This window comes from Neofelis nebulosa, chromosome 17 (assembly GCF_028018385.1).
Source record: "Neofelis nebulosa isolate mNeoNeb1 chromosome 17, mNeoNeb1.pri, whole genome shotgun sequence".
In the NCBI taxonomy this organism is placed as follows: Eukaryota; Metazoa; Chordata; class Mammalia; order Carnivora; family Felidae; genus Neofelis; species Neofelis nebulosa.
Window position 1 is genome coordinate 60972417 of NC_080798.1, and position 19725 is coordinate 60992141.

At 65.6% G+C, this 19725-nt stretch overlaps 1 protein-coding gene across 2 annotated transcripts in view; it reads left to right on the forward strand.

Moving 5' to 3' along the window:
• The window catches only part of ZFPM1 (zinc finger protein, FOG family member 1), a 66124-nt gene that overhangs the window by 41333 nt on the left and 5066 nt on the right, over positions 1-19725 (forward strand). For both annotated transcript variants that reach the window (XM_058706302.1, XM_058706303.1), the window contains 3 exons: positions 10114-10247; positions 17084-17186; positions 18800-19012. In XM_058706302.1, coding sequence (XP_058562285.1) covers positions 10114-10247; positions 17084-17186; positions 18800-19012 — 450 coding nt within the window. The remainder of the gene's footprint in view (positions 1-10113; positions 10248-17083; positions 17187-18799; positions 19013-19725) is intronic.

The following is a 19725-nucleotide window of genomic DNA, read 5'->3' on the forward strand; positions in this document are numbered from 1 at the left end:
CATCTCAGGGCTGCCATCCGTGCCACCGCCCCCATGCTGGCTGGCGGTGCAGACCCACGGTGGTCCCAGGGCAGCTCCAGGTGACCTAGGCCGGTCCGCCTCTCTCCTTGCCTGCCCCCCCCCCCCCCCCGCAATGCCCTAGCTTTGTGGATGGGCTGGGCCCTCCCCAGGGCATGTGGGCAGCCACTCTGGGCCTCCCTGTGTCTCCCTGGGGGACCGGCGCCCCTTCTCCCCGGCCTGTGGCTTCTCAGCTGCTCTGGGTCATCCACCGCCGGCCCTGCTTCCAGCCAGACACAGGTGTCCACTGGGTCGCAGGCACTCTCAGGGCCTCCAGGACACAACCGTCAGCACCCCTAGCACTAGAGGTGACAGGAGTCCAGGGTGTGACAAGGCCAAGAGGCAGGGAGGGGCCGGTAGCCGACGGCATCGCCCCCACTGCCTGCATGGGGGACAGGCACACGGAGGTCCCCGGCCAGGCGTCCGGGGTCATGCCCCGTGGTGGGCACCGTGGCCGGCACCCCCTGGCCCACGGCACAGCTGGCTGTGGTGTGGGCCCACCAGCCCCCTCTGTGTGGCTCCCAGGGACGCCGCCTGCCCGCCAGCTCCCCCAGGGCTCGGGCCAGCCCCACGTGACCCAGCCGCTGAGCAGTGCTTGGCGGCAGGAGGAGGGTTGGGACAAATGGCGCCACGCCCAGTGGCATAGGCCCACGTCCAGTGGCAAACGCACCTCGGGCAGGTGTGGGCTGGGCAGGCCGCCGTCGCCTCCTGGCAGGTAGGCCCCGTGCCAAGGGGAGAGAGAGGCCTCAGGGTCCGAGCTCTGGAAACCCACCCCCTCCAGCCTGGCCCCCTGTGACCACCTTAGGAAGGGAGGTTCTGGGCTTGAGACCCTTTGAAAACCTCCGGCTGGGGAGAGAAGGAAGGGCCTCTGCATGCTGGACACCTGCATCCAGGCCCAGAAGCCGGTGGGGCCACCGTGGGCAGAGAAGCTGGAGACCCTCTCGAGCGGTGGTGGGTCTGGGGTGGGGGCAGCCGGGAGTGGCCCCCGTGTGCAGTGGGTCAGGGAGGTCCCTGGGAACGGGTGCAGGGGTGGGGCGTCGTCCTGAGGAGAGGCGGTCACCCTCTCAGGGGTCATAGCCCTGCGGGAGCCGGAGCCCAGCTGTCCGGCTGTGCCATGGTGCCCCCATGAGGCCAGAAATCCCAGCTCGTAGATGAAATCTGAAGGATGACAGCTGTTGGTCCCCGTTTTTATACACGTCCTCAGTTCACAGGCCCTGGGCCTCCTGGCTGCCTCTCCCCAGACCCTGGCCCTCCCACAGCGGTCTGCACCTTCCGGGGATGCTCTGTGGGGTCACCGGGGCCGGAGGCAGGGTGGAAACCCTCACCCGGGATCCCCAGGAGCCACTAATCTGTCGAGACCTCAAGTGATCGCGTGTGTGTGTGTGGCCCCCTCGCCCTGTCGTGCCTGGCAGACAGCAGCACACGTCAGATGATGCCTTCCACCGTGGCCGTACTAAATGCCGTGGGGCCACTGCCTGGACACAGGGATTGTCTTCTGCCCCGCTCAGCCTCGCTGCTCCCACCTGTGAAATGGGGCCACGGCCGTGCTTCCAGATCTGCCGGGGCATCCCAGCATCCCGCATCAGGGGTGTCCCGGCCACCTGACGTTCCAGATCCACTGTGAGTGAGGACACGCGGCCTAGGTTGGGGTCCGAGGGACCTGGGCTCTGTGACCTCGGACAGTCCCTCAGCTTTTCCAAGTCTTGCTTTTGTCAACTGGCAAGGGGAGACCGACCCCGCCGTTGTTCCCCAACACCGTGTCCCCATAATTCACAGATGGGATCCTGGGGCCTGAGATGGGGTGGGGTCTGGCCAAAGGTGCCATGGCCACTGGTGACGGGGAGGGCTGGAATCAGGCTCTCCCCTTTTTTCCCCGACGTGGCATTCAGGTATGGCTTGGTCCAGGGCACATGCTGGCTGGCTGGCCCCACGGCTCTGGGTCTCCTGGCCCTGGGGCCCCAGTCTCTGTGGGCTTGCGTACGCTTCCCGGGGCCTGCGGGGTGGTATGGCGTGAAGGACAGCAGCCTGGGGGGCGTCTTAGCACTGTCCCAGGGGACAGTGGGCACCTCCGGCTGGTGTCCGGGTTTGGGGAGAGGCAGCATCGGGACAGGCCTCCCGTGGAGCCCCTGGCCGCCCACCGTGTACTTTGACCTCGCCGACCCGCTGGAACACAGCCCCGTGCCTTCCTCGCCTCCAGCTCAGCCTGTCCCGAGTCCCCCTCCTCTGGCCTTGTGGCCCCATGTGTACACAGGAAGCAAAAACAGGCCGACAGGGTGGGCCCCAGCAGGTACAGATGTTCCCAGAAGCCGATGGGGACCTGGTCTCCTCCAGCCGGAGCACAGGAGGATTGCACACGAGCAGGGCCGTCCAGGAGGGGGCCCTCCATGCGGCCCCTGCTTGGTGTTCCCGGGTCACCAGGCTCTGCCCTCCCAACAGGCAGGTACAGGCCCCAGATCTCCCAACGCGCCGGGGGCCGAGGGTGTCCCGGCGAGCCACTGGCGGTGGCTGCCGCTGGGTCCCACTGTCCCATGCGGGCTCGGAGGCAGGGACTGGGGGCCCTGTGGTGCTGCTGGAGGTTCCGTCACCGCTGAGAGCGGTGCTGGTAGCATGTGTCTTAGGAGTGGCGACCCCCGGAGGGGCAGAGCCCCGCCGGCGTCATGTGGGACTCTGGCGGCCTGGCTGGAAGCACCTTGCCTTGTGCTGACCTGTGAGGCGGGGACTCTTCCCCCCACCCCCATTTCGCGTAAGGAATAGCCGAGGGCTGAGAGGGAAGTGACCCGTCCAGCTGGGAGGGGGCCGTGGTGGGATACAAACCAGGCTCTCGAGCCCCCGGGGCTCAGCCGGGTTAATAGGGGTCAGTCTCCTGCCCCCCCCCCCAAGGCAGCTCTGTTCCAGAAGGGCAGGTCCATGGTCAGCTGCTAAAGCTGCAGAGGGGACAGAGCCTGGAGGGCGGTGGCCGTGTGGGGACAGAGCCTGGACGGTGGCAGTGGCCACGTGGGGACAGAGCCTGGATGGCGGTGGCCACGTGGGGCAGAGCCTGGAAGGTGGTGGTGGCCGTGTGGGGACAGGGCCTGGAGGGCGGTGGCCGCATGGGGACAGAGCCTGGACGGCAGTAGCCACGTGGGGACAGCCTGGATGGCAGTGGCCATGTTGGGACAGAGCCTGGATGGTGGTGGCCATGTGGGGACAGGGCCTGGAGGGCGGTGGTGGCCGTGTGGGGACAGCCTGGATGGCGGCGGTGGCCGTGTGGGGACAGTCTGGATGGTGGCCGCGTGGGGCAGAGCCTGGAAGGCGGTGGTGGCCGTGTGGGGACAGGGCCTGGAAGGCGGTGGTGGCCGTGTGGGGACAGGGCCTGGAGGGCGGTGGCTGCATGGGGACAGAGCCTGGACAGCAGTAGCCACGTGGGGACAGCCTGGATGGCAGTGGACATGTTGGGACAGAGCCTGGATGGTGGTGGCCGTGTGGGGACAGCCTGGATGGTGGCGGTGGCCGTGTGGGGACAGTCTGGATGGTGGTGGCCGCGTGGGGCAGAGCCTGGAGGGCGGTGGTGGCCGTGTGGAGACAGAGCCTGGAGGGTGGCAGTAGCCACGTGGGGACAGCCTGGATGGCAGTGGCCATGTTGGGACAGGGCCTGGACGGCGGCGGTGGCCGTGTGGGGACAGAGCCTGGAGGGCAGTGGCCGCGTGGGGACAGAGCCTGGATGGCGACAGTGGCCTTGTGGGGACAGAGCCCGGACGGTGGCAGTGGCCATGTTGGGACAGAGCCTGGATGGCGGTGGCCGTGTGGGGACAGTCTGGATGGTGGTGGCCGCGTGGGGCAGAGCCTGGAAGGCGGTGGTGGCCGCGTGGGGACAGAGCCTGGAGGGCGGTGGTAGCCGTATGGGGACAGAGCCTGGAGGGCGACAGTGGCCGCGTGGGGACAGCCTAGACAGCGGTGGCCCCGTGAGGCAGGAGGGGGAGTCACCCGACCTCTCTGTCTTTCTAGCACCTCACCGGCCTCCGAGCTCAGGGCCTTCCCAGTCAGGAGGGTTCAGTTGGGGGCAGAGAAGGGACTGGCCTTCACAGCCAGTGACCTTGGCCCAGGCCGCTAGCCCGATGCTCCAGGCCCTGGGCATCCAGGGAGCACGTCTGTGCGAGCGTGCGAGCAGGAGGCCTGCCTGGCTCCTCGCTGGGGGACAGCCTGTGCCAGCCAGGCCCAGGCCCGGGGGGACAGAGGCCGGCTCGCCTCACCCCGCACCGCCCCACTCGCCCCCGTTGGCCCCGGCCTGCCGTGTGACCTTGAGAGAGTCCCTCGCCCTCTCTGGGCCTGGTTTCCATGTCGGTATGGGACGTGTTGGAAGTACACACGGCCTCCCAGCCTGCCCCGCTCTGGGCCCACGCCCGTGGAGACTTCTAGAACCCCACAGGGTGGGGCCAGCCGGCCCCTGGAGCTTTCTTCCGCTCCCTCTCCCTCTTTTTCTCTCCCTTTTTTTTGACTTTTATCAAAGGCAAACAGCGCGATCCCTGAGATAGGGCCGCTCCCGATGAAGCTGGGGCCAGCTGGCCCGTGGGAGCCACAGGGCGGGGCCCGGCGACGGGCGGGTTAGATCGGTGAGCGCTGGCGGTGACCCTGGGCCCTCGTGCGGCCCCAGAGCCCACCGTGCAGGGCGGGGCCCGTGGGGCCGCTGGACTTTGTGCTCTGGAAGCCACCAGCCGGCAGCACGAGCACAGTTTGGCTCCTGGAAGGAACAGCCAGCCGGTGGGGTGCAGGGGCAGCCCCCAAGCTCAGATACTCCCACGAACCGCAGGGCTGCCCCGAGTCAGAGCCACGAGCCAGCCTCTGGGGTGGGGGGGGGGGGGGGGGTGGTGGCGGGGGCTGAGACCTGTAGGTCCTGAAGCCACACAGTCTAGGCGGGAGCCCTGGCTCTCCCGTCGGAAAGGACGTCGGGTCCGGTCCGGGCAGGGTGGCTGTGCCCCCGTGGGACCCCGCGCCCTCTGGGCTGCTTCCGCAGGACGGAGAGACCGGGGCCTCCTCGTGCACCGTGCACGCTGTTGAGGCTGACCGCGAGGGCTCTGGGGCGTGAGGCAGGGCTGGGGCCCAGACCTCAGTTCTGTCACCCGGCCACCCCCTCCGCCAGGCCCCCAGAAGCGGATCCCGAGCCGGCCTCCTTTGTCCCCCGGGGATGCCGTCAGAGGGCTTTGAGACCTAAGCAGACACTTAAATTATATAAGTATGCAGAGGCTGAATCCTCTCCTCTGGTTCCTCACAGACGCTTGGGGGGCGAAATTGAATCCCCGTGCGGCGTGTTTGTTCTGGAAATAACGTGTGTGGGTTGTTTGCCAGGATGAATTAGCCTTTGTCCTGATGCTGTGTCTGTAGTGACAGCCTGACCCCCACGGGGGGAGACCGTTACAGAAGGGGAAACTGAGGACACAGCGGGAAGAGTCGACCACAGGACAGGACAGGACAGGGAGGGGCTGGCCCGCCACGAGCTCCCGCTGTCTGCATCCCGCCAGAGCAGGGTGTCAAGGCCCTGGCCGTGAGCACGGCTGGGGCTCCGGGTCACATCTCCCCTCCCTGTCCCGTGCCTTGAGCCAGTAGCTTAACCCCTCTGAGCCTCGATTACCCCTCTGTACACGGGGGGGAGGAACTCCAGTGTGGCGGGAAGGACTGCCTGCCAACTGTCCCAAGCCCTTGGTTAAGGCCCGCCGAGCGGGGGCCGGGAACCGTGTTGGGATCACCCTCGTCTCTAGCCGAGGGGATGGAAGCCAAGGCACAGAGAGCCGGAAGGTCATGGCCAGGACCTAGCTGGAGCTGGTGTCTCTGTCCCGCTCAGCCCCGCTGCTCCGGAGCCCGGGAGAAACAGGGATCACAGGAGGCTGCCGGGAAGGAGGACACCTCCACCTGGAAGCCCGCTCCAGCTGGCCCACCCTCACGGCTGTCACCGCTCGCGTCTCCCGAGAGACCCAGAGGGCAGAGGCTGTGCCTGCCCCGGGCGTGACTGAGCGCTGAGCCAGGATTCCAGAGACCAGGGTTCTGTGCCCCCTGCAGCCAGAGCCTGCGGTGCGGCTTGGGTGCTCATGGCCCCAGGTCCCTGTGGGTGTGGTTGGGAGCCGCCTCCGTGGCTGCCACGGGTCCTCCGGCTGTCGTAGAGGCTGTTTAAAAATAACCGTGTTTTCCTGCCTGTCCATCTTCCTGCCAGCTCCTCCCCCCCGGCTCAGTGCCTCCCAACCCTGAGGCCCCTTGCCCTCACTCATTTATACTTTTATTCACTCTGGGCCAGGAATAGGTACCCCTCCCCCCGACGTTTTTGGTTTTTTTTTTAATTTTTTTAAACGTTTTTGGTTTGTTTTTTTTTTAATTTTTTTAACGTTTATTTATTTTTGAGACAGAGAGAGACAGAGCATGAACGGGGAGGGTCAGAGAGAGGGAGACACAGAATCTGAAACAGGCTCCAGGCTCTGAGCTGTCCGCACAGAGCCCGACGCGGGGCTCGAACTCACAGACTGCGAGATCGTGACCCGAGCCGAAGTCGGCCACCCAACCGACTGAGCCACCCAGGCGCCCCTCCCCCCGATGTTTTCTGATGCAGGTTTACTTCTGCTCAGAGAGGGTCTCTGGCGGATGCTAACTGGGCTCTGATACCGCTTGGCCCTCTCTCAGCTACGCAAGGGGTTGGACAGGAACCGTTTGCTGGAAATAAGTTATCTGAGCACATGGATGTTGAACGTCACCAGGGCCACCGTGTACAGTTGCACAGGTTGTGCACTTCCTCATCACCCTGCAAATGCTCGGCCCCTCAGAACCAGCCTCCCCGAACCAGGGAGGTGGGTTTTTATGGTGACCGTTGCCCTATCCCCAGCCCAGGTTTCCCCATTCCCTGGCCGCCTCACCTCTCCCAGGCCTTGACCAGCCCCCAGCAAGCCCTGAGTGGTGGGTTCTGCCCTCAGGCATGCAGAATGGCACCCTTTATCGGGAGCCAGCCCACCCTCTGGCGGTGCATGATACCCAAAGATGGACCGGCTGCCGTGGGAAACGCCAGCCACGCTGTTATCTGGGAGGCTCGGCCTGCCGGCCCTGAGGCTCCGATTAGGGAGCATGGCTGTTGGCCTGTGGGTGCCCGGTGGGCGGGGTGCGGAGGCACCCTGGCTCTGCTCCTTTCCTCCATTGCTGCCAGGGCTCGGGGCCCCGAGGGAGAAACCTCGGGACTGTGCAGGTGTGACCAGCCAGGGACAGCCCGGGAAGCCAGGTCGCCCCCACGCTTCCTCTGCCCTCGGGGACCCCCAGGCCGGCCACCCACGTGCTGGTTCCCGAGTTCTTCCTCCCACGGGAAGGGGGGCCGTCAGCCTCGGGTGGAAGGCGTCGTCGGGGGGAGGGGGGAGCTCAGTGCCCCACAAGGCCAGGATGTTTCAGATGTTCTAGACACTGACAGGGGCATCCCTGTCTTGTCTGTGGTCCCGGCAGAAGGGAGGTCCAGAGAGGCATGGAGGTTCAGAGCCCACGCGCAGGCCGACCAGCGGTTTCTGGCCGTCTGGATACGGGCAGGCCGCGTCGGGATTCTGGACGATTCCCCCTTGACCCGCTGCCACGAGTAGGGGAGCAGGGGTGCGGGGCACAGGCTCATGCCTCGTGGGCTCTGACCCATCGGACGGCTTGACGGAAGAGTGGATGGAAAAGTGAGTGCCCGGCGAGCTCACCTTTAGGCGGCCTTGTACTCCCCATCCCTCCCTCACACATGCCGTCCCCTGAGGGCTGGCCAGCAGGGGGGACCGGAGATCCAGTATGCCCAGGATACAGGGGGCATCCTCCTGCCAGCCATGTGGCCTCTTGGGGCCCCAGCATCCTTGTCCGTGTGGGGGATGTTAGGAGACAACCGACTTCGTAGGAGTGTTTGAGCAGGGGTGGGTGACTTTGTGCTGGCCAGACACACCCCTGCCCCTGAGGACGGGCCCCGCGGGGCCAGGGAGGGGGTGGGCTGTGGGCAGAGCCCTGGGCTGGGACCCAGGTGTCCTGGGCGGGTCTGCAAGGGACACGGCCCCTCATGGGCGAGCTGCAAAGTGACAGTGCCAGCCTCTGCCCCCCTCTCTGGGGGGCTGGTAAAGGGGTGCCGGCCTCCTCGGCCTCATCCTGGTCCCCTGCCATGTTATCTGCCCCGGGGAAGACAAGAACCCACTTAGAACGTTTTAGCCGGGCCTCCTGGCGTATTTACACGTTATCTCTGCCATTAGGCTGGCAGTTATCTGATAATCGGGCCCATTAAGGCCACAGCCTGCCTGATCGGGGCTCCAGGAAGTGGGGCCGCGGCCGCAGCGCTCGCTTGGGGACCAGGCCAGGCCACGTGAAGCCTCTGTGGGCCCAGGCAGCCCGGACGGCATCCGAGGCACAAGACAGCCCGGCCTTCCCGGGCAGAGTGTGTGGGATCTGGGAAGGGACGGCACTCCGAGGGCACGCCCACCCCCGGCCCCTTGTCCTGGGAGGACACCGAGGCCCTGGGCGGGCAGGTAACGTGCCAGGCGTCGGTCTCCCAGGGTGGCCCTGACAAGTGTGTACAACCTTGGGGCCTTAAAACATCAGACATCTGCTCTCTCCCAGCACTGGGGCCAGAAGCCCCCAGCCAAGGTGTGCCTGGGCCACGCTCCCTCCGGAGGCTCCAGGGGAGGGTCCTTCCTGCCCCTCACAGTTCCCGGGGCCCCAGGTGCAGCTTCCTCCCGACCCATCACTCTGGTCCCTGCCTGTCCTCATGGGGCCCTCTTCCCTGTCTCTTGTGTGTCATTTATAAGGACATTTGTCATTGGATTTAGGGTCCCATCAGATAATCCAGGATGGTCTCATCTTGAGCTCCTGACCTGATCACATCTGCACAGACCCTTTTTCCAAATCAGGGCACGTGCACAGGTTCCTGGTGGATGTATCTTCTGGGGGCCGACATTCGGCCGCTACGGAAAGTCATGTGGCCTGTGCAGCGAGGCCGGGCCAAATCGCAGTCCTGCCCGAGTGAGAATGACGGTCTCAGGGGCTCACAACAGAGGCCCATCTGTCTGTATAAATGTAACAGAATCCGGCGGGGGGGCCGTGCACCAAGTGCCGCGGGAGCCACCGCCGGGGCCACGGGAGCTGCGGGAGCCCGGAGCGTTTGCACCCCCAGCCCTGTGGCATGGGCGGCATCAGCCCCCGAGCGTCCACACCCTCAGCTCAGGGAGACCACGCAGAGAGGTAGCAAGACTCAGCGCCCAGACCTTTCCAGAAAGCAGGTGGCCCCTTGATGAATGAGTAGGAGTTGGCAGAGGAAGAAACCACTGTTTGAAGTTGGGGCGCGGGGGCAGCAGCATTTGTGGGTCCCCACCAGTCCCTGTCCCTGCTGATCTGCCAGGAGTGAGCGGAGCCAGCATCAGGGCCACTCAGGTGCAGATTCTGGCTTTGCTGAGCCTTTGGGGGGAGAGCTCGGTGCTTTGACTTGGTTTCCCCGCTGTGGACCCTGTGCTAAGGGTGTCAGTAGACTCACGCGGCCCAGCCTCGCGCGGCCCCAGGAAGAAGGAAGTATTGGGGTCCCCGTCTCAGAGGTGTGGAAATCGAGGCCCCGCATTTCCACAGCTGCCCGCACAGGCTTGCTCTGTGGATCTGGGGGGGCTCAATCCCATGGGGGCGGGGCTGGGAGGACCGTATGGAGGGACGGGGGCAAGCCTCGTGGACGTCACGTCCTCTGCTCTGCACCGTCTCTGGCGGAAGCAGCAGGGATCGCGTCCCCGGCCCGGGAAAGCTGGCCGGCAGTGCCCTGGGCTGCGTGAGACACGCATGCTCCGGTGCGGCTCAGGAACCCCGTCCTGCCCCTAGCTGTCTCCCAGGCAAGGGCCTGCTGCAGAGGCTGGCCGGCCCCCCGGGGAGCTCAGGCCCCCCCGGCCCCAGGGCCGCCTCCCTCCTCTGCCCTGCAGCCCCTCCTCCCTCCCCCCCCCCCGCCGCCCCAGCCGCTCCTCGTGGGGACTGGGGGGCTGCAGAGCGGGACTGCACCTGGCTGGATGGCGGGGCCGGGTGGTCCCCTCCACTGGGCCCGCCTCACAGCCCCCGTGTTTCTCCCCACAGACGAGCTGGAGCCGGTGCTACAGGACGGGCAGAGGTGCGTGCGGGCTCGACGCAGCCTGGCCGAGGGGCTGTCCTGGGGCCCCTTCCGCGGGAACATCCAGAGCAGAGCCTCGTCCCCTGGGCAGGTGCAACCGGTAAGGAGCCCCGGCCCCCCCCCAGCCCAGCCACCAGCTGCAGGGCAGAGTCCGGCCCGGGGCACAGACCCCTTGTCCCCCGGGAGCTGAGTCCAGGCTACATTCCAGCCCGGGAACACCTGCCACTCTGTGTGCGGTGCGTCGGAGATGGGGAGCTGAGACACTGGGACCAGGAAGGCGGGAAGGAGCGCAGGGGAGGCTTCCTGGAGGAGGGGTTCTTCGCGTGGGCCCTTGATGGATGAGTAGAGGTTGGCAAAACAGAGGGAGAAGCTGGTGTTTGAACTTGGGGAGGCAACAAGGAACCGAGTGGGGATCCGGGCCTGGCCTTTGTGGGCGGGGCACGTGAGCCGCTTCTGTCGCAGCCGGGGGACCCCTGCGGCAGAGGCCGCGATGCACGTTTTCCCCTGGGTCCTCCCCACGACAGCCGAGGGTGCCTCTGGTGCCCTGGTGTCCTTGCCTCCCTGCGCTTTCTGACCTCCGTCTGTAACCAGGTGGCCCCCCTGGGTCTTGTCGCCTGCGTCTTCCTGCAGGGACACAAAGGCTCCCTTTAAATACATTTCAGGGGCGCTGGGTGGCGTGGTCAGTTAAGCTTCCATCCGACTCTTGATCTCAACTCAGGTCTATTTTTTTTTTTCAAGTGTATTTATTTATTTTGGGAGACAGAGAGAGTGAGCAGGGGAGGGGCAGAGAGAGGGAGAGAGAAAGAATCCCAAGCAGGCCCGACGCGGGGCTCGAACTCACAAACCGTGATATGGTGCTCTGAGCCACAATCGAGAGCCAGATGCTTAACAGACTGAACCACCCAGGCGCCCCGTTCTCAGCTCAGGTCTTAATCTCAGGGTCGTGAGTCCGGGCCTGAATTGGGTGTGGAGCCTACTTAAAAAATATATATATATACGTTTTGGTTAGGAAAGGGCACGGATGTGCGGGCCGATTAAGTACGTTGGGGGCAGCAGAATGGGCAGCATGGGTGTGACGGGAACCAGGAGGGGCCCGGCCGTGCCACTGCTCAAGAAACACCTCCGAGCCCTATTGCCACTCGTCTAAAAGGCCTGGAGGCGCCCTGGGTCGGTCCCCTCAAGCCCAGGCTCAAGGAACCCAACGTGCGGCCATTGCCCTTTTTGGTTCCCGAAGCTGCATTCGGGTGTGATCTGATCCAGGCACACCCTGGCTGCCAGGTGCCCCGCAGTGCTGGGCCTCCCGGTCCCCAGGCCCCGAGTGTGGGCCTCTGGCTGGCCTCCGTGTTGTCCGCAGGCAGCGGCACGGCTGGGAGGGGACCCACATACCTCGAGGTCAAACGCCGCCCTGACTACCCTGTCCGGCTCCAGCCTGGGAGTCAGAGCCCCTGTTTCTCAGCCACAGAAACCCGGGCCCCGGGAACTCGGCCTGCAGCGTGTCCGCCGGGCAGGCGGGGGGCCGCAGGCAGGGTTTCCAGCTGCAGACCCTCAGACCACCGTCCACAGCCCCCACCCCACCCCCGAGTCAGGCTCTTGAGCTGGGGCCTGGCCTCAGGAGGTTGGAGCAGCTCCCCCAAGCTGAGGCCCCCTGGGCCACCCACACCGCCCGGCACAGCCCAGCGGCCGTGCTCGGAGAAACGGATGCTGGCCCAGGACCAAGGGCTCCCGGCTGCGTGGCCAGACCATCCCCGTGGCGTAGGGTCCACATCCCAAGGTCTCCTTCCTCATAGCTATTTCGCTCCCGGGCAGGCTCCTGTCCTCTTTGAGCTTCTGCTTCCTCAGCCTTTGGGACCTCGGTGGGGACACAGGGAGGCCCTGAAGGGTCCTGGAGGCCTGAGCCTGCAGACCCTCCGACCCCCCACAGAGGAGAGGGTGGGCGGGCAGAGCCGCGGCTTGTCCGTGAAGCTCCCGGGGCAGCCGTGCAGATTCCACGAGACCATGTGCACGTGGCACCCAGCACAGGGCATGGCTTGCTTGGCGGGCAGTATGGCCAGCCGCCCCGCGGGACGGATGACCCTCTTGTCCCAGGGCTCAAGCAGGGAGAATGCAGCGGAAGCTCCGAGGTCAATGTTGGCTCCGTAAAAGGCGCCTGGCTGGGGTTCCACTAAGTGGACAGAAGCTACGGTGTTCAGAGCAGTCTCTTGAGGCAGTGAGCTCCCGATCACTGGAGGCATACAAGCAGAAGTTGACTTTTCAGAGCACAGGCTACGGAGGAGCAGTTAAGTTGGAAGGAGGAGTAGGTGGGCTGGGAGCCCCCCCATCCTGGGCTCTGAGTTCTCATAAGCTATGACAAGATAAAGGGGTGTGGCTGAGTGTGGCCTGCTCCTCTGTCCTCTGGTCCCTCCTCTGGGGACAGTCAGTCCCTTCCAGGATGGACGTGTATGCTCCAGACCCCCCCCCCCCCGCCACACACACACACACACATTGAGGTGTGCCCATCCTCACGCACAGACCCTGGTCTTCCTCCCCTACAGCATACGAGGCAGCTCCCCATTTTACAGATGAGGAAACTGAGGCTCCGATAGGTTGAATGACGCTAAAATGACCGGGATCCGATAGCAGAGGGAGCACTGCACCCCACGTCTGCCCAACCCCAGACCCCTGCAGGCTCCGTAGGGACAGGTCCCAGCCACGTCCCCGCCTGGCCCTCCCCTCCCTCCCGCAGCCTCCTCCTCTCGGAGGGTTTTGTCCTCCTTGGGCCCAGGGCGCAGGTCGGCCTGGGGAGACTTGGCACGAGGCTGGAGACTCTCTCCAGGCAGGGAGATAATGTCCGAGGGGAGCGAGGGACCAACGCCAGGGAAGCCAGTGGCCTTTGAGGCTCTTGCTGAGGAGCTGCGGGAGGAAGGAGCCTCGTCTGCTTTTCGCTGGGGCTTTATCTCCTGCAGAATTAAATCCTTGATTAACCCTTATCTCCCCAGCAGGCGCTATCTGCGCCTTGGCGCCGAGTGTCCAGACACACCGTCCGTGATGATTGATTTCTTAAAGATACGCGCGCCTTTCCGATACTCCAGTTATTGTCTAAATATTTTTGCTAACATTTCAGCGGGCCCCTTATCGAGCTCAGCTGATGGGCCCCAGTTCTCTCCCCCACGCACCTCCCGCCCCATATCGTCCTATCAGCCGCCAGGCCGTTTGTCTCCGCTGTTTGGAGAGGAAGGAGGGAGAGGGGCACCAGTGGGGTGCGACGACCCTTCCCGGCTGGTTTTCTTAGGCCCAGGGCTACTGGCAGGTGGGAGGGGGGACCAGGGTGGCTCCCCTGGCAGTTTCCACACTCACAAGACTTTGGGGATGGGACCCCAGGAAGGACACAGAGTGAGTGCACAGAGCTCGGCAGGAGTCGGGTCAAGAGTGGTTCCTGCACTAGTTTGCTGTGTGATCTTGGGCAGGTCCCTCCCTGATCCAGCTGTGGCTGCCACATCCCAGGGCTTAGAAGCCCAGCCAGTGCTAAAATTTGCAGTCAGATACCAAAAAAATGTTCAGAATGGATGGGTGGATGGAAGCAGAGATCATGCAGACCCTGGGTCATTCCTGTGTGCACACAGCCACTTCCCATGGCCTTGGGCATCATTCAGGTCTGTGGGCCTCAGTCCTCATCTGTGAAATGGGCTCTTCGCAGGGTATGGGGGAGGCAAAGACAGAAAGGCGGTTGCCTCTGGGAGGGTAAGCAGGATGGAGACAGGACTTGTCAGGATGAGCTGAAGGAAGGAGGTGGGTGGGGGCCTGAGTCAGAGCCCAGCCCAGGCCCGCCCCAGCCCTGACCTCCCATTGACCTGCCCTACAGTGACCGGGGGGGACTGGCAAACCCGCTGACCTTGTGCAGAGCGGTCTGGCTCGCTGGGCTGGGCCGCCCCCTCCCCATGCCAGAGCATGGCCCCCACCTCCCCCTGACGGTGCTGCCTGAGATGCGCGGCGAGGTTTGGGAACAGCCTCAGCGGATGCGGCAGAGATAGAGTTTCTGATGGTTATCGGCAGGCACAGAATCCAGACGCTGACCTCTTTGTTGGGGGAGACAAGGAGTGGTCCCAGATGCACCCAGAGAACTTCAAGAGGCTGCCCGTTATCTCAGGGCTGGGTGGGGCCGTCCTGGACCCGGGAGGGAGGGACAGGCAGGACCCCAAGGGGCTGCAGGCAGGGTGGGTGGAGGGGCGTCTTCCTGAACCCGGACACGGCCTGTCCAGGGTGAGCTGGACACAGGGCGCCGAGCCTGGGGGCGTCTGTGCAGGGAAGGCAGCCGGGAGCACAGGCCGATGGTTTTGGCAGAAGGGCCAGGCCGTCCCTCCGGGCTTACACCCCATTTCACTGCCCATGGGCAGGGCAGGGTCAGTCAGGAAGAGGGCCCCCCTCAGGCCAGCGCTTTCGGGCACCAGAGAAAGGGGCTTCTGTTCCAAGGCTGCTCGGAGTTGGAGGGGAAAACGGGAGGAGGAAAACCAGTAACTGGGCAGCCGGGTGCTGTGTCCGCCCCTCCACGGGGCGCCGGCGGGGCAGGGTGGGGGCCGGCCCTGCAGCCCCGGGAGGCCAGGGAAGGTCTTGTCCCCAGCCGTCCCCATGTAAGTGCGGAGGAGCACAGGGCCAGGTCGGGCAGCCCCAGACCGTCTTGGGAGTCGGTGCGGGGCAGTGGTGCCCTGTCGTGCGGGGCGGCCGGCAGCACGCAGGCGCTCGGCCCCAGTGGGACCGGGGCACGGCCGCCTCTGTTGCGGGAAGTACACGGAGAGCGAGGGTTCTGCAGCGTCAGCAAAGCCGTGCGTGTTTTTATCATGCCGGGAGCACGCTGCTCCTGCGAGCGATAAGCATTAAACCTACCGGGAGGCTGTCAGTCTCAGTTTGAGGGTTAGAAATATTGGGACGAATAATTAGATTTCATATCGTTACCACAGCGCCAATCGGAGGATCAGGCAGATTAATTTTTTTCGCCATCCTCGGCTCATTAATATTCATTAGAGACTCAGGAGGCCCGGCCCCGCCTTGCTGCAAGCCGCTGTCCAGGTCAGGGCAGCTGGGATGCCGCCGGTCACCTGCCGCAGGGGCAGCCCCACCTGGCCGCTAGTCGTCCCCCCCCCCCCCCCCCCACTACCTCTGGCAGAAGCCTCAGAGCCGGCCGGGGGTGCCATCCTGTCCTGCAGCCGGGGGACCCCGAGTGTCTGCTAAAAGAGGGTGCTGCCAGCCTGCCCGAAGCGGGCTCCCCGGGTGAGATGCTCTCTCTAAGTTGACAGGTAGCAATTGCTGGCCTGGGGCCCCCGGTGGACCCCTGCCTTCTGGGCCTAAACGCAAGGCCCCTGCCTACTGTGTCCTGCTGGCCAAAGGGAAGACAAAAGCAGGGCGGGCAGGGGCTCCTGGCTTTTGTACCAGGTGGGCAGTGCCAGAAGGGACGGTTTCGTGCACGTCGCCACCTCCCAGGGCCTGGAGGGGCTGATCTTCAGAGGGTAGACTCGGCCACCCGCCCCCCAACCCCAAGAGCAGGTGGCAGGACCCGGCCGGGTCTGGAGCACACACGTGGTTTGAGTCAGAGCTCCGAGCAGAAGGGACATCGCCCGTTGGCAGAGGGGGCGGGCAAGAGTGCAGGCCAGGTCCGGCTACTAGTCTCCACCGGCCCTTTCCGTGGCCAAGCCACAGAGCTACTCCACCGGCCAAGGTGCCTGGCCTCGGGAGGTGTGCTTGGCTCATAGGCCTGATGTCGCCGGGTCCCTGAGCCTGCCACAGGGTGGGGATGAGAGGACAGAGCCGTCAGAGGGACCTCCTCGGGCTCCAGGGTGTTACCGGGCCCACGGTCACAGCGGGGGAGGCCCGGCCTGGACCCCGACACTCGGCTCTGGAGCCCGTGTCGTCCCCGGGCAGGGAGGGGCCCACGGTCTGCCAGAGGATACCTCCGAGGCCATCGCTAGCGCGACACAGAGGCAGCATCTCAGCCGCCCGCTGTGTCCGCCTGGGGTGCACACGGCCACCCTGGTCTAGGTGGCAACATTTCCAGGTGACAGCACGTGATACAGGTTCTTCAGTTAAAGGTCCCGATGCACCCATTTTTGAACGAAAGGCACTTATTCGCATACAACAAAAATACCCAAACGTCACGCCGTGCTGCTGGCTGAGTGGGGGGGCCCCGGTCAGAGCAGCCCAGAGGCGGGGTGCGGCCCTGGGGCTGAAGCCCTGGGTGTGGCAGCAGCCACCCCAACCTCGCAGGGCAGAACCGGCCCCCCACCATCCGTGCCCGGCCTCTGCATCCTGGCACCAGGGGCCGCCCCCCTTCCCCCACCCTGCCCCGGGCCGTGTACCTGCTCCAGGGCCGGGACGGTGCGGGGCGGCCCCACAGAGGCGGCCCCCCAGGCTGAGCCCACAGCCCTCATTCCTTCCAGGTGCTGCAGCGGCCCGGCCCGCAGACCGAGCCGGGGAGAGGGCATGGCTGGGCGAGGTGGACTTGCAGGAGCCGTGCCCCATTTTCCTTGCCCCTCGCCCCTCTTCTCGAGGTGGGAGAAGGGAACTGCCTGCTTCCGGGCTGACAGGCCACGTGGGGGCCCGTTCTGGCCCACACACCCCATGGACTGTCCCTGGCCCTCAGCGACCTGCCTCGGTAGGGAGGCAGGGAGAGAACACAGATCTGGGTGTGAGTTCCTATTCTGCAGCTCCCTGGCTGTGTGACCTTGAGCAAGTGGCCTGACCTCTCTGGGCCTCGGTTCCCGAGAACCCAGTGCCCCCTGCACGGAAAGTGCCGGCTCCCTGCTGCGTCTGTTGGCAACACAGTGCTGACCACGGAGCAGCAGGCCGTGGCCTGGCCACCCCGCTGGTCTCAGGCTTTTCCCCCCTCCCTGGGCCACACGGGACCCCCACCCAGGCCCTTCCTGTGCTGTCCCTGATGAGCCTCCTCCCCGCCCCCCCCCCCCCCCCCAGGGCCCTGCCCTGACCCTGCTGCTGGAGGATGAACCCTGCTGGTTGAGGATGCTGCCTCAGGCCCCGACCGAGGCCGAAGCCAACGCAGAGATCTACAGGAAGGGTTGGTATCCTGGCGCTTCCCCGCGGCCTTCCGGTTGGGGCGGGGGCACTTGGCTGGCCCTGGGCTGGCCCTTAAAGGGAAAGGGGCCTCCTTGGGCCGCTCGGGGCCGGGCCTTGGGGCAGACCACCGCTGCCACCTACGCCTCCAGTGCCCTGATGCAAGAGGTCAGCCCTGGGGTCTCGGGGACCGGCCGTTCTTCCTGAGCCCGGGCAGTGACTGCTCTCAGGGCCCCTTGGAGACCGCCGGGGTCAGCAGAGGATCCCAGGCCAGGCAGGCCACGGTGCCAACTAGACCAGGGCCCCGGGTAGTCCAGCTCGTGCTGGGGAAGCCAGGAAGGCCACGTTCAAATCCAGCCACGTGGGGCCTGGGGGTTTCTGCTCTTGCCTCCATGCACCTTCTAGAAGGAGTGGCCCAGGAGGGAGGAGGGGAAGCAGGAAAGGGTCCTTACCACCACCACTACCCCGCCCCGCCGTCGATTCAGAGGGCTCAGGCCACTCAGACGTGACACGGACTTTTCCATCTCCTGCGGCCTGGGTGGTTCGACTCCTAAGCAAAGTGTGATGTGGTCGTCCGCTTGCCAGGGCAGCGAGGACCCCTCTCTCCGTGCTGCGGACGAGGCGGCTCAGGGGGCCGCGGGGGGTGACGGAAGCACAGAGTGGGGAGGGGTGCATGTCCGACCTTAGGAAACGGCCTCATTCCCCTGCGGGGTCTCCGCTTTGCCGGAACGTTCCAGGGTGCCACCTCCCGTCGCCTCCCTGCACACAGCACATTCTGCTGAATATTCCCAGTGGAGGCCACGTTCCGTCCTCAGGGGCAGCTCTCGTTTCAGGAGGGGGCCAGAGGCCGTCAGGGGCAGGGCAAGGGACACACCCCCAGCCCAGCTGAGCTTGTGGGCAGCCCCTCACTCCCGTCCCCACCTGGGCTCCTCCCCGGCCTGAGGGAGGTACAGCGCAGGTGCCGAGGCCGCATCCGGGAACCCGGGCCACGCTTCAGCCCACCTCCCACCGAGGGATACTTTAAGGCCCCAGACCGCAGCCGGAAGGCACCGGAAGGCCCGGTGTTGGCGGCCAGCTGTCAGCCCCCGGTTTGTATATTCAGCCTGCCCCGCCTGCCTGGTCAGCAGGGCTGCGGCCACTGCCTGCCAGGCAGGACAAGATCCTCACGGTGCTGATGGGAGCGAGGTTGGCCTGCGGGGGTGGGGGGCGGGCTGCGCCTCCCGGAGGTTTCCTGGTGGCCTCAAGCTGGACACAGGTAAGCTGGCTGGTGCCTGGGTCGTTGGCAGAGGCTGCCCCCTGGCGGCTGCCACGGGAACAGCCGCTCCTGGCTCCTCTGCCGCTAGGCTGCCACCCTGGTGGCGCTCTGCTGCCTGTCCCACAGGCCACCCCCCCCCCCCCGGCCCCCCTGGAAAACGGAGCGGGCAGGCCCGGGAAGCCGCCCAGTTGCCCCATCACAGAGAGACTGGCCTCACACAGCCACGCACCCCAACCTTGGATCCATACTCCCCCCTGCCCCGTCGACCTCAAAGCCCTGGTCTCCGGGAGGGGGCAGGAGGGTGGGGCGTCTCAGAGGGGTGGCCAGCGGCCCTCCCGTCACCAATGATTCTGCCCCTGCAGATGAAGCCCTGTGGTGCAGAGTCACCAAGCCGGTGCCGGCGGGCAGACTGCTGGGCGTGCTCCTCACAGCGGCTGAGCCCCGTGGCACCCCCAGCCACCCAGTGAAGGAGGAGCCAGCCGAGCCCGAGTGCCCAGCCCCCTCCCACACCGACATCCAGCTCCTGCCCCAGCAGGCCGGCATGGCGTCCATCCTGGCCACGGCGGTCATCAACAGTGAGTATGCCACATGCCACCCCACCCAGCTCCACGGCACTGCGGGGACAACCCCCAGGACCTCAAGACCCGCAAAGATTGGCTCCCGCTGCGATCTGAGCAGAAGGTGTGCCGTGGCGGGCGCGCATGGGGGAGCTCGGATGTGGGTCCCGGGAGGGGGGAGGGGGGCGGGGCCCGGCCCGGCCAGCAGTCTCTCAAGCAGAGCGGGCACCTTCGCTGCAGCTGTGCCCACAGCGTGATGCTGGCCAGCGATCTGGCCCCTGCCCCACAGATGCCAGTGCCGGGGATCCGTGCACCCCCAGACACGGCCAAGTGTCCCCTGGGGGGCTGTTGCTCACCGCCAGCCAGGACGCACCGAGCCAGAGTGTTGTCAGCATCAAGTAGGATTCACTCCACACCCTTGTCCACGGCCACGTAGAAGCGAGCGGTCCCGGGGAGGCACAGGCGGCCTGGCTGGGTTGGGGGGCAGTCTCGTGACACAAGTGGGGACAGGATCACAGGCTGGCAGCACCTGCCTTAACTGGGGTGCTGGGGCTGGGCCCAGCAAGGTCGTCGCGTGTCTGGGGCCCAGCACCTCCAGGAGGCAAGCGTCTCCACCAGAGAACTTTTATTTAGCAAAGGGGCTGATCCGACGGCTTTAAAATCACCCTGGCTGCTGGGGTGGGGGAGCTGCAGAGCTGCAAAACTGGGGGGAAAAGTGACCTTGTTGAGGA